The following is a 13,361-nucleotide window of genomic DNA, read 5'->3' as shown; positions in this document are numbered from 1 at the left end:
AAAAACGTAATTATGGTAATTCAGTAACAAGATTTTAGTGATAATTTCCAAAGCTCTTTCCAATTGGGCATAAAAATATTTGTTGTCCTTGTCCTTTAAGAAACAAATTCATACATCCTGTTAATTAGCTGTTTTTATATATCGCTCAAATTGTGGGTTACCGTAGAAAAATACACTAAATAGATGCACTAAATAGACATTTTGAAGCAAACAATATAGATGTTACATGAAAAGGTGTGTTTGTTAGCACACACTCTGTGTGTTTCTTGATACAGTTTGCTAGAAAACACCCTTTAAAGTTGTTCTAAATAGCACACCTTCCAGCCTACAAAATCGGCACGCTTTGAAAAGTGATGACAGGAAAATATTCGGCAATCTGCACATTTTAATCAGTAAAATACTGAATACACTTGTAAAGTTAGTAAAATATTATTCATTTTTGAGTAACACACTATAATGGTGTGTTAAACAGCAGGGGCCGGTTGTTCAAAAGCCGGTTAACGCTAACCCAGGGTTAAAAATGCCTAACCCAGGGTTAAATTTTAAACCTTGGTTGATTTGCGTTGCACAAAGCTCGGTTAGCGTTAACCCTGGGTTAAAATTGATAAAAAAATTAATCCTGCTAGCTAGGTGGGTTAACTTTTTACTCCTGGGTTAACTTCGATTCAAAATGGATGAATAAGCAGCTGAAACACGTAAACACGTATAACTCGTCATGAATTAAACACTTTTGAAAAGTTTTACGAAAAATTTCGACAGCAAAGAATTATTTAAGTTTGACTTCGTTCGGTTTCAGCTGATGTATTGATTTATTTATCTTCGCTTCAATGCAATACATGATAAATGAATACAACCGTACAAATTGAAACATCGTAATCGAAATATTTGTTTCGGATGCCAAAATTCGATTCTTTTGATTGGCAGCAAGTGGTAAGGCTACGTTTGTTCTTGAATTTTGAATAATCAAAGAATGCCTGAAATTTTAAAATAGATTATTTATAATTTGCTCGATTTTATTTCACATCGACATTGTTTATCATACAAAATGGTCTTTCATTTCGAATCTTTCCAAAATTCCATGCACGGAAATTGCTGTTCAAACAACGTTCCTTCGACCCTGCCCTCACGGCATATAATCTTTCGACTGACAATATATCCTGGTCGGGTAAAGTTTTGACGCTCGTTTATTGACCAATCAAAAACGTTCTTATATCCAATTTAGTCCTTAAAATACTTTTTATCTTAGGTGAAATATTTTAACCCTGGGTTAACTAACCCTACCGCTAACCCTGCTTTGAACAACACAGTTTTAACCCAGGTTTAGCTAACCTAGGGTAAAGGATTTTAACCCAGGTTTAGCACTAATCCAAAGTTAAATTTAACCTGCTTTTGAACAACCGGCCCCAGCTTAAGATGTGCTTCAAAATGTGCTTCTCTTTTTTCGCAGCACTCCTTGTGGGCTATATAACATACACGTCGTATTTTTAAGCACACATTTGTGTGTTATTCATGGTAACTATCTTTAGAGTGTTTTGCTAAACACAATGCTTGAAAACGTCTATTGTTCCCCGGAGATATAGTTTCGATATATTAGGTATATTTTTTCCTCTTTCTTTTAAAAGAATAATTCAAATAACGACTTCACTTTATTAAAATTACAGGATCACCTTTATGCATTTTTATGTTTTTACATACCTGTTCGGTTTTCCCATGACGAAGTTGAAATGTAAGGCAAACATTGTCGACACCAGTCGTCAGGATGGCTCTCGCTTTTGGCGAAACAATGACCAGAAATTGAACAAGCATCAGCCTTTTAGTTAAAAAAAATATTATTATAATATTATTTATTACAAGATATTTAAATCTCACTGTAATTGATCTGGTTGCAATAAGCTGATGGTTTCGCATTGGATAAACGAAATGAAAACAAGTAGGAAAAACAGTTTTTTCCACACTTTTTTCAAGCGCCCATATCATAAAATGGGAACTTAAATATTTAAAATCTTGTTTGTAGCGAGTTCGTGAGTTCTGAATTAAAACTAATCGAGGTATTGCCATCTAAACATTGAATTTAGTGGAATGAAAACTCTGAAAACAGCTGGCGCGAAACTATGTGTTTGACGTTAAAACAGGAACTGCTCCGACGCGACAACTTAGTAACTCTTTTGCAAGTAGGAGCAAACAGCGCAACAGATAATATTTAAACAGAAGATAATTTTGTATAAGATCACGAATACATTATCAGGATATGTTGGGAAGTGTCTATAATAATGGACGACTTCCGCTTTAGATCAATTTCTTACAGAGACGATCAGTAACGTAGCCAGCCTGACGATTTTGTCCCGCTATGTAAATTTCGAGTTATTAGAATTATTCATGTTTTTAGAAATCTATTGTTTTCACAGTCGGTGAACACGAAAATAAATCGACAGGCTGGCTACGCTACTGGCGACGATTAAAAGGATTTTTTCTGAAAGAGCTTAAAAAAATTAGTATAACTGCCAAGTTTGACTGAGTAAATCGCATAAAATAGAACCATGCGAAGCAACCTCGTACCCAGCGTAATTTCGCTGTGTTATGCAAAGTTGACGAATTTTGTATACTTTTGTATTACGGCCGAAAGTGTGTAATTACACATTGCTGAACGTAATACAAAAGTATACTGTACACAAAATATGCTAAGTTCGCAATGCTATATTTATCGTATTTTATAAAATTATAAGATAATTTAAGTATACGCCTTTTGTAGTTGTCATGGTTTATTTTCTTCTTCTCACTCCTATCAAAAATTACTCTAAAGCGCAAGCCGTTCCTTGCAAGACACTGCAGCAGTCCTGCAAAAATTGTAAGTATTCCATGAGTCGTGACCAATTGAGTCATTGTGTTCTTAACACGAAAGGAGTGTTTGAGTTAACAAATGAAAGTTTGTTGAATAGCGTCTTATAAGATTTGAGTGTGCACAAACACAGCTAAAAAATGCGGTTGTATAGGATATTATAATAAAAACTGGATGCTTTAGATCGTTGCGTTTTTCACGTCACAGTGCTGGCTGATCGCTTTTCTTTACTACATACTATTAATTTATCTATTGGTGCAATATACAAGTTCCTATTGTGACGTATCAGTTATCAGCTTCCCATTTTCGCTGATTTCAAAAACCTTTGCCGTTAATCTTTGAAATTGTAAAAAAAAAATAAAATGACTCCTTTTGTAAAATTTTGTTAACTTAGTTCAATATTAATACTGTTGCTAGAAGCCATTTCGACAATTTAAAAAGTATAAAAATTATTTCGGTAGTGACGTTTCGTTTTCACTTAAATGATCTTCAGACTAAGTGATTAATTACATTCGAAATTTGGATATGTATACTAGTAATATTACTAATATAATTATTTATAATTATTAATGTATCAATTTACAAAGACTAAAGGACAAAGCTAGGGCAAAACAGTGCATGAGAGGACAAGGGACAGTAGAACGTCACAACACAAAGGTATGAAACAAGGGACTAGAATAAACTAAGAGGAATAGAGTTGCCTTGAACATTGGGAGATGGCTTGAGTTTGGTAATATAAATAGAATAAGTAAACTACACCAGATCCAAAATACTTAAGAACCTTATGTTTGAAATGAAAGAGAGAGGGGATCCTTAATTGTTGTGGAAAAGAAGACGATTCTTACATCTGTGCGGAAAATCTTCCCTTTACTGGGTTACATTCTGTTCACATTTGCAAGTCATTTCAAGCGTCTTTGTAGTACCGCTTTTCCGCATTTGGATGTTAGATTGGTCTTCCGTTCCACAACAAGGCCACGCGTCATCTACGTACCAGAATATTAGAACACTTGGGAAAAACAGCAATCACTGGAAAAGAGACCTCCAGCCCCGTTATATGTCCAGTATCCATTCCCCGATAAAAGCTTCCAGACACTCGGCTACCTTTGACTTTGAATTCAAAACCCCCATCAAATATCACATGTAATTCATTATAATCACTTAGCCCGAAGATCCTCTTAAGTTAAGACGAAACGTCACTATCATGCAAATATATTTATATACTTCTTAAACTGTCGAAATCACCATTTACGGCTTTACTAAAAGCAGTATTATGAGCTTTAATATTTATCTTACGAGTGATAGTTCAACTTAAAAAACTGAGCAACAAGTTGAAGATAACAAGACGCCTGTTCTGGCGTTAACTCCGGCGTTAACTTCGGCGTGCCGCGCACGTGCCAGTCTTCTATATAAAGCTTCTAAACATGAAAAATACTGTTCATACTCATCTAGATGCCTTGCGAACCTAAATGTTGTTCGAAGCACATCGTACTTTTCAAAAATTAAAAGTATTGATCAAAAATGTAAATAAACCGCATGATACGTTCACTTTGTCTTACACTTTGGAATTCGCGCGCTTACATTAAATCCGCAATCCTGTGCACACTGTGACGTGTCAAGGCGCCCATACACGACCACATCTTGTTAAACGGCGAAATAGCAGCAATAATATTAAAATAGGACCAGAATCTACATGTATTGAATATATTCTGACCCCAATGAAATCTAAACTTAATCAAACAGCATCAAAAGAACGGTTTATTTGTTCCTCTTGGAGAAATTATTATGCGAGCGAAATCGAAACGCGCATCAGAAAATTAGTGAAAGATTTCGAGCTGTGCACCACAACTCTTGGGAGACAAAACTGTGGCGTACATAAATACGGTCACATACACTCTTCAAATACTAGTATATCTCGCGCCTAAAAATAATGATAAAAAACCGCGGAACTAAAAACAAGTTGAATTTTCAAGTCGAGGCGAATTTTCAAGTCCGTCGCTGACGCCGGAGTAATTGTGCATAGTGGGTGAAATTAAAATTACAATATCATGTCGCAGATTTCACGTAAATTGTAATGACACAAAAAGTGCTTTACCTTAAGTTGACATCCTGTGGAAACATTGCATTCTTGGCACACGGAATCATACGTAATGAACAACAAGGACTCTTTTGAGGCGTTTATCCGATTATTGGATACTGCAATTTTTATTCCAGCGGCTGCCACTCCTTCGTTACCATAGTCACCGATATTTACAGGTGATTCGGGAAGAAAACATTTAACTTCAGTTATATCCATCATCAATCCAGGAAACAACGAGATAGATCTATCTGGGACCCATACTGATTCAATAACCTGCGAAAATAACATTAACATAATTAATAATATATCGAACTAAATTACTCGTATTATTGAACATTGATTGGAAGAATTTGTATTTGTTGCTCGGGAACAACCTGTTCGATTGAAAAGTAAATCAAACTACAGTTTGCAATAGCTGCGGTCCTCAATAGACGAGAATGTACCACCAAACAAGCTGAAATAAATGCATGAGAGGCATCGTATATTAACAGTGTACATCGCATGTATACATAGCATGTATACAATCATACAAAGGTTTCAATTGTGCTAGAACCTCCGATGTCTAGCTGATATTACAGTTTCATATAAGCTATCAAACAACCATAACGTTTCCGCTGCTTTCATGTCATCGAGAGGCCGTGAAAAATATTTTTACTTGATATAAACGACTTATGAAATAGGTTTTGCATGGCAACTCCCAGTTTTTATGCCGATGATACTCAGAAATTTGCTTCCTCTAATTAAACAAAATCAGTGGATGTCTCGTGAATATCAGTGAATAAACTATAACATCATCCTACCAAGTCATTTTACTCTGACAAGTTGTGTGTGAGGCTGCGAAACATTATTCTTCAACACATGAATGAAAAACATTTTTTATTTTCACAAATAAAATGCAAAAATAAGCGAGAACGAGTCTCCAGGTCCTGCCTATACCCTCGTTTTAGTGTTACAGTTAATTTCCATATTTATTTGTCAAAATAAATAAATCTTTTTCATGCATGCCTTGAAGAGAGGAAGGATGTTTGCATCCTTGCACATTGCTTGTGAAAGTAAATATTGAAATTAATCTCAATTAATTCGCGCAGCGCACTTGCTACAGAAACAATCGCGGCTGTAAAAACTGAAATGGCGAGAAAACTTTTGGTGCTTTGATATTAAGAAAAAATACCGCGACAGATTTAAGGAAAACGCATATTTTAGATGCTCATCTTATACAATTATGACCTATTATATAGTACACCGACTTCTTAACTATCCTACCTTAATTTCTTGAACATGGCAGGTAAGATTCGCAGAATCCAACAATGGAAAAGCATAAATACCAACGTTGCGACACGGCCTTCTTCTTACATCACATAATCCTGATTTACGTATGCCATATAGTTTGGGACTATCTTTCAACGATACTGAGCAATCAGCAGCCGTGTAGTCTTCAAAACAAGTGCATGTTGAGTTTGAACAATTTCCACGGTCCGAGCAATCATTTGGACAAAGTGAATCTAGAACATTCGTCTCCAGTTTTAACACGCCATCTGTGCTGTTCTTATAGTAAGATACGTTCTTATAAACATTTTTCTTGCACACATTGTTCAAAGCTCCAGCATTTGCAACAGCCCATGATGGATCGTCGGTAAACTGTGTAAAAAATAATAAAGATTGTATTTGCAAGCTGGTCAACTTACAATGAGTGTCACAGATGCGTTTTCCTGTATTTTCTGGGTAAAATTTTGCAGATAAAAGCATACGAAGCCCAAATATATGCGTAAATAATTTGAACGCGAGAAATTTTTCAACAATCTGTCAACATGGTGTAATTATAATTATATACTTACTCTACATTTATAAAATAGCAGGGTTAGAAGCTCTTTTATAATAACTCAATACAAAATACCTGAATTATAATTACTAGTACCAATAAAAGGTATTCTAAACTAATATGTGATAATTTCTTAACTTATTAGAAAATAATTTTGGCTATGTGCACACGGGCGTCGTTTTCAGCGTCAAAATCGTTTTTGTCTACTATATTGTTTAATGTTTAGACGCCATGTCCGCACGATCCAAGGGGATATATGCTTTATACTATAAATTAGCTTCAACTTCTATTTTAAACTGACGGTGTTTGAAACTGTTTAGGCATGAAAACGGAAATGAAAACGCTCGAAAACTTTACCGTGTCGACATAGTCTCAGATTAAATACGGCAATATTCCCCGAGCCAGTGCAGAGCGCAGTGGGAGGGTACTAATTCCGTCCGGAGATTAGGAATTACACCACCCGGGTATTGTGACAGAACATAACGGAATCCAAAGTTGTCCAAATTTTTGCGTGGTTTTGTTAGTTATGCGCAAGCGCGAAACTTAACTTACCTTTAAAATGCGGAAACAGCTCATACAGTTGCTCGTTTCGTATTTTTAGGTGCGGATTCATCTATAATTTTTTCGATTGTGTCGGTCGCTAAGCTCGGAAATTGTTTTATTTTTTTCTGTATTAATTGCCGCCATTTTGTAACAAATTCTATTACGGCCGTATTAATTGCCGCCAATGTGTAACAAATTCTATTACGGCACTGCCGTGGCGTTGTTGCTTTATAAAATTCACTAATATGGTACAAATCGACCAATAAGATCGTAAGTTTGCAAAAAATGAATATTAAACAGGGATATTAAGCATCTAAATGTTTCTCTAGAAGGCTACTGAAAGTTGATATACTTTGCAGCAAACATACGGTATCTATAGAGCGGAAATCTATACATGTGCCTGGGGTTCCATTACCATAGCAACTGAGAGTCTGAGACGTTTCAAAATGGCCGCGTGCGAAAAGGGTCAAAAGCTATACTAATTGTTGGTCATATAATGGGAATAAAAATAGATGGAAACTGTCGACATCTGGAAGTAATCTTCTTGGAAACGTTCTCATCAGTCCTGAACTTACGATTATGTCGGAGAGGCATTGCTGCATCTGGATCTCTAGCCACGATGTGATACAGAGAAAGTTCTATATGCCTATCAAACGTTATAAGAACTGGAACTTACTGCTGCTCATCCTACTGAGTGGTTATATCGCAACAAATCCAGGGCCCGCGAAATGTAACTATATATAAAATGTCTATGTTCCTTATATGCATGGTAAACGTGATAGCTACTGAGTGTCGTTTTACTGAGAGTTAAGCATTTTTCATTTAAACTCGTTTGTAAGAAGTTAGGAAAATTATCAGAGATTAGTTTACTACACTTTTTTTATTGGTTTTAGTCAATATAATTGAGGTATTTTGTCATAGTCTAAGTGGTAAAAAAACGTCCTACCTTTTGTAATTATTTAAGAAAAACATTTTGCGTGTTTCTATACAGTTATAAAAACACGCGTGGGAGTTTGGGGAAACGAGCTCGTAGGGCGAGTTTTTCCACGTTATTCGAGTTCTCCCAAACTCCCACACGTGTTTCTATTTAACAATTAGACAACGAGTCCGAGTTGTCTATGAGCGAATAGTCAACGATTAATAGTCAACGAAGGCGAAGCCTGAGTTGGCTATTCGCTCATAGACAACGAAGGCGAGTTGTCTAATTGTTTTAGTATACACCCTGTACCTAGATATATGAAATAATTTAATTAATTCAATTTTATACGGTCGCACGAGCGAATTTTTCCCAAACGTTCACCATCACGAATAGACAATGGTTGAGTAGCCAATCAGAATGTAGGATTTGTAATAGACAATAGTCGGGTGTATACTGAAACTGTATAGAAACACAGGTAAAAATGTTTTCTATTTCTTTTATAATATAACTCAATAAAAAGGTTTTGTACAAATATTATAATTCATTTCAATTACAAATTCTCATTGCATTGGTGGCACACTGCTTAATGGTGGAACACTGCTAAGTGGAGTTAATGAAATTAGGTTTGTCAATAGTGTTAATGCTGATTACGTTAATTGCCAATTCGTCAACTCCTCGAATAATGTTAACTTAAATCCAACTAATTATTACACCTGAAATTTTGTAACACCCCTATTACATCCCTAGAATCCGTTAACAGTGTTGTAAAATAACACTTTAAAATAACAGTGTTGCCGTTAATGATAATCTCGATATTTTTATTATAACGTTAATTACCCAAGTATTAAGGAAATTAATATTCATATAGCACGAGAGGAAGGCAATTACCCAACCATTAGCGCTATCATTAATCTATATTATTATCCATTTCGTGTGTATTGTCGTTATATACTGATTGGTCAGAAAGCACCCGTTAATTCTCAATATACTGTGCTTTTTACGTAACGTCAGCTGCTGACGTGCTTAGCGCCCATAATAATCTTTTTTAGATCGAACTTTCTTCTTAAAAAACACTTATTGGACTCTCTCGTGCCCAGACTTTGGAGAACATGAAATTCGAACGCAGTAGAGCGCGAAAATGGAATAAACAAAATGGATTACAGCAGATTTGGTTGTCTCGATATACGATAAAATTCGTTTAATCCTTTTATACATACGTTTTTGATCGATGAAATGTATAACCTCGAAATGTATAATGTCTGAATGTCTTGGTCTGAATAATTCTTGATACTATGCTCAGCCTTCTTCCAATAATTGCTTATTATTTTAGTTGGTTACAAAATGCGCCACGTCTCCATTATTTACTATTTGGAGAACTGATTAGCAATTTTCTGATGCGCAAAGGTAACATTTTAGGTGCTCAAATTTGAATTTGGATGGGTCTTTTACATACCTGGATATCAGTAATGCACTGATTGACAAGGGCATCCAAATTAACACCATCGACATTACTACAGCTTTCTCCGGCTTTCGAATACCTTATTCTTTTGTTGCATAACGATGTTACGTTCTTCTCTGTCAATCCGCTAGGTGTCGGCCACGAGGGAACTGTGAAATTACGTTTAGGCGGGTTGTACAGCGGAATAATATCTTGATCGTCTATGTCATCATCTCGCATATCAATCGCTCTTTTGCGAGTGTCATCATTCCTAGTTGTGCGTCCGCCGCGGCATATATCTAAGAATACATGTGAAAAGAAAATTTTTTGATGAACCGGACATTGATTGTACTTTTCAGACGAGACGGACGTGCATTTTAGTGTTCCATAAATAATGCCGCCCAAGGCTGCTAAATTTAGTTCAAAGTTAAGATTGATAAAGAAAAAAACGAAATTTCCAACCTAACTCTGCGGTTGCGGTTAGGTTGCGTTTCGGTTGCGGTCGACCGATAGAAACCGGAGACAACCGCAATGGAAAAAAATACCTTTGCAGCGGCTGTTTGCTTTTGAACGAAATGTTCCAAATCGAAAAAATCTTAAGAAATGTCTGACAGACCGAGTAACGCCGAGGTTTAACCTCCGTCTCACCGCGGTTCGACCTTGGTCTGACCTCGATTCAACAGCGATCAGACTGAGGTTTGACCTAGGTTAAGCGCGGTTTTTGTTAGGTTATTTCTGGAAAGTATTGTATACGTCGTGATACCAATGCTGTCAGATGATAAGCCGAATGAATTTGTAATGGAGATTGGTCGGGTAAGAATTCTGTGTTTACATTGCTGAATTAATTTTTATAATTTAAATGATAGGGAATATAATTTTTTATTCAGTATTGATTATAATTATAGATGTGTAAATCCTAATATTGATTTATATAAATTGTTACCAAACCCAGATAAATTAGTTGAAAGTGATCCGGACCATATGTTTAATAGTATATGCCCTGGTCACTGGCGTAGATAGCCTGACGATTTTGTCCCGCTTTGTAAAATTCGTGTTATCATACTTATTCATTTCTTTAGAAATTTATTGTTTTCACAGTCAATGAACACCAAAATATTAGCATACCGTGAAAAATCGTTAGCCTGGCTACGCTATTGGCTCTAATTATTATCAGAGTGAAAAAGTTAATAGAATCTTTAAGATGAAAGGTCCCAAGTCACTTTCTCTACTTCATTGCAATATAAGAAGTCTTCCAAAAAATTTCGATTTGTTGAACGATATGATGTACTCGTTTTCAACAAAACCTAATGTTGTAGCAGTTGCTGAAACTAGATTAAACAATACTACTGTAACAAATGACCGCTTTTGTTTGAATTCGCAACAATCTGAAAACTGTAACAATTCACCATATCGACATCGATTTTTCCTGCTTAAATAGCTAAAATAGCTTTATTAAATATAGCTACTTTAATGAAACATACAGACGAACTTAGAATTCTGCTTGCCGATAGTCCAGTAGACATTCTTTCAATTAATGAAACTCGACAACTCAATTCAAGATTGTGAGGTTTATATACCTGGTTATGAAATAGTCCGCAGAGATATAGAAACAGAAATGGCGGAGGTGTTTTTATATCAGAAATTCAATTAACTTTATAGCATGCAGTGACCTTAAGAAGGAAAATCTTGAAAACTTGTGCATTGAAGTTCACAAACCTCAATCAAAACTATTTGTTGTTGTCAACTAGTATAGGCCACCAAACTCTCCTGTACTAGGCTGTGAATTATTTACTTCTTTTGAAAATCTTATCATTTTAACAGAATGCATTGCGGGCATTAAGAATGATTGACTGAAAAAAGATGGCAAGAAAAAATCCTAATGATGTGAAATTTTAACACAGCGAAGAAAATAACTTCCTGTTTTATGCCTGTCCTTTAAAAGACGTTAGTTTGCTTTTTTAAACGATTTCCGACCGCAATGCACATGGTAAAATGTACATCCGCCATCTTTTTTGTTATGGTCAATTGTGATTTGGTCGACAATCCGCCTCCAACAACTTATAAATGAACCTACTCGTGATACGAATTCAACCTCGACCTTGATTGATTTAATCTGTACAAACTATCTTGAACGGGTAGTCTGTTCCGGACATTGTATATAGTATCAGTGATCATAGCTTAGTCTATGTATATCGTAAATTATCAATAGGTACAATAACTAAAAATTTTAAAAATATAACCTTCAGGAGCTTTAAAATCTTTAATCGAGATAATTTTCGTTATGATATCAGTTCTGTCACAAAATTGGAATAACCTGACCAACACACAAGACCCAAATAATATATGGACCGAGTGGAAACAGGGATTTTTATCAATAGCTACCAAACATTGCTCCAATATGATCTAAACGTGTTCGATTGAAAAGTTCCCCATGGATAACATCTGAACTTAAGAAACGTATGCATGAACAAATATTGCAAAAAATTAAAGCAGTACGCTCTAATAATTCCTATGATTGGACAGATTTTAGGAGAATACGTAATACTGTCAACAGTGAAATTGACCCGAACTATTGTTTCAAGCCAAAATTCTCACAACTCAATGTCATTTTTAGTATATTTTTTATGAATAATTCGTGATTTTAAAATAACAAGTTTTCTTCCCTCGCTTCACAATGTCACATGACCTCCCATCCCGGGGGGGGGTTACCTATCCTTGTCTGGGAGGGTTGTAGCACTCTACCAAAAAATTAAGCTAGCTAAAGTATCTTATTAAAAAATTGCATTTATCCAACACAGTGGCAACTCTCGAAAGATTTAGCAGACTGTCAATGACCTTACCAGCCGTAAACAACACAAAACAGAGATTTGGGAAATTAAATCAGATGATATTTCAATGACTAGTCCATCTGATTTGTCTAATCTATTTAATAAGCATTTTTAACAATTGGTCCGAAACTCGGAAACGAGATAAATCGAAAAATAGCAATGCAAATTTTACTGAATATCTTAGTGATATTGATAAAAGGTTTCAATTTATTTTGACAAGCAATTCACATAATTACCCATATCAAAGGCAACTGGTCTTGACAAGTTATCAGCCATTTTAATTCGAGAATGTGCCAATCTTATCCCAAATTCTATTACTAACATATTTATTGCTTCTCTAACAATTGGTATATTTCCAGAAGATTGGATATGTGCCAAAGTTACTCCAGTTTTCAAACAAAGTGGAAGGGACGAATTGAATAATTACGGCCCAATTTCTTTTATTCCAGTGATCATGGTAGGTATAAAAATGCTTCATGATTAACGATCGTTGACAGTACTATAGCGGATTTGCATTTAGCAACCGCTTCTTGTAGTTATAAGTAGTACCACATCCTATACGTGCTTACCATAAATCAAATATGCTAAAAATGACATTTCTTCTGATGGGACGCGGCAATTGGAAAATCACCTGACATTTTGTTTTCAAGATACTCTGGTTCATTATTTTTCTTACCTCCATGTAGGTTTTGAATCGCCGAATTCTGTTCCGGTGGAGAACACTCATTAACTGTTGCCGGGTTATCACAACCCACATTGGCTCCATGTCTGCAAACACATATTTGCTCATTTAGGCATTTTTCATACATATCCTTTTCTTCGGCTTCATTTCCCGTATACGCGAATATATCCTCATTTGATCCAGGTTGAATTCTAATAGAAAAAAAATCAAATTTAAAAT

At 35.4% G+C, this 13,361-nt stretch overlaps 1 protein-coding gene across 1 annotated transcript in view; it reads right to left on the bottom strand.

Moving 5' to 3' along the window:
• Positions 1-13,361, bottom strand: part of LOC114535172 (von Willebrand factor D and EGF domain-containing protein-like) — a 101,739-nt gene that overhangs the window by 26,679 nt on the left and 61,699 nt on the right. Inside the window, exons 10-14 of the mRNA XM_028556552.1 lie at positions 13,137-13,333; positions 9,648-9,931; positions 6,177-6,551; positions 4,929-5,186; positions 1,696-1,810 (exon numbers count right to left, since the gene is read on the bottom strand). Coding sequence (XP_028412353.1) covers positions 1,696-1,810; positions 4,929-5,186; positions 6,177-6,551; positions 9,648-9,931; positions 13,137-13,333 — 1,229 coding nt within the window. The remainder of the gene's footprint in view (positions 1-1,695; positions 1,811-4,928; positions 5,187-6,176; positions 6,552-9,647; positions 9,932-13,136; positions 13,334-13,361) is intronic.

This window comes from Dendronephthya gigantea, unplaced genomic scaffold, assembly GCF_004324835.1.
Source record: "Dendronephthya gigantea isolate DGI-Jeju-01 unplaced genomic scaffold, DenGig_1.0 000112F, whole genome shotgun sequence".
NCBI classification, from domain to species: Eukaryota; Metazoa; Cnidaria; class Anthozoa; order Malacalcyonacea; family Nephtheidae; genus Dendronephthya; species Dendronephthya gigantea.
This window is presented reverse-complemented; position numbering and strand designations above follow the sequence as displayed.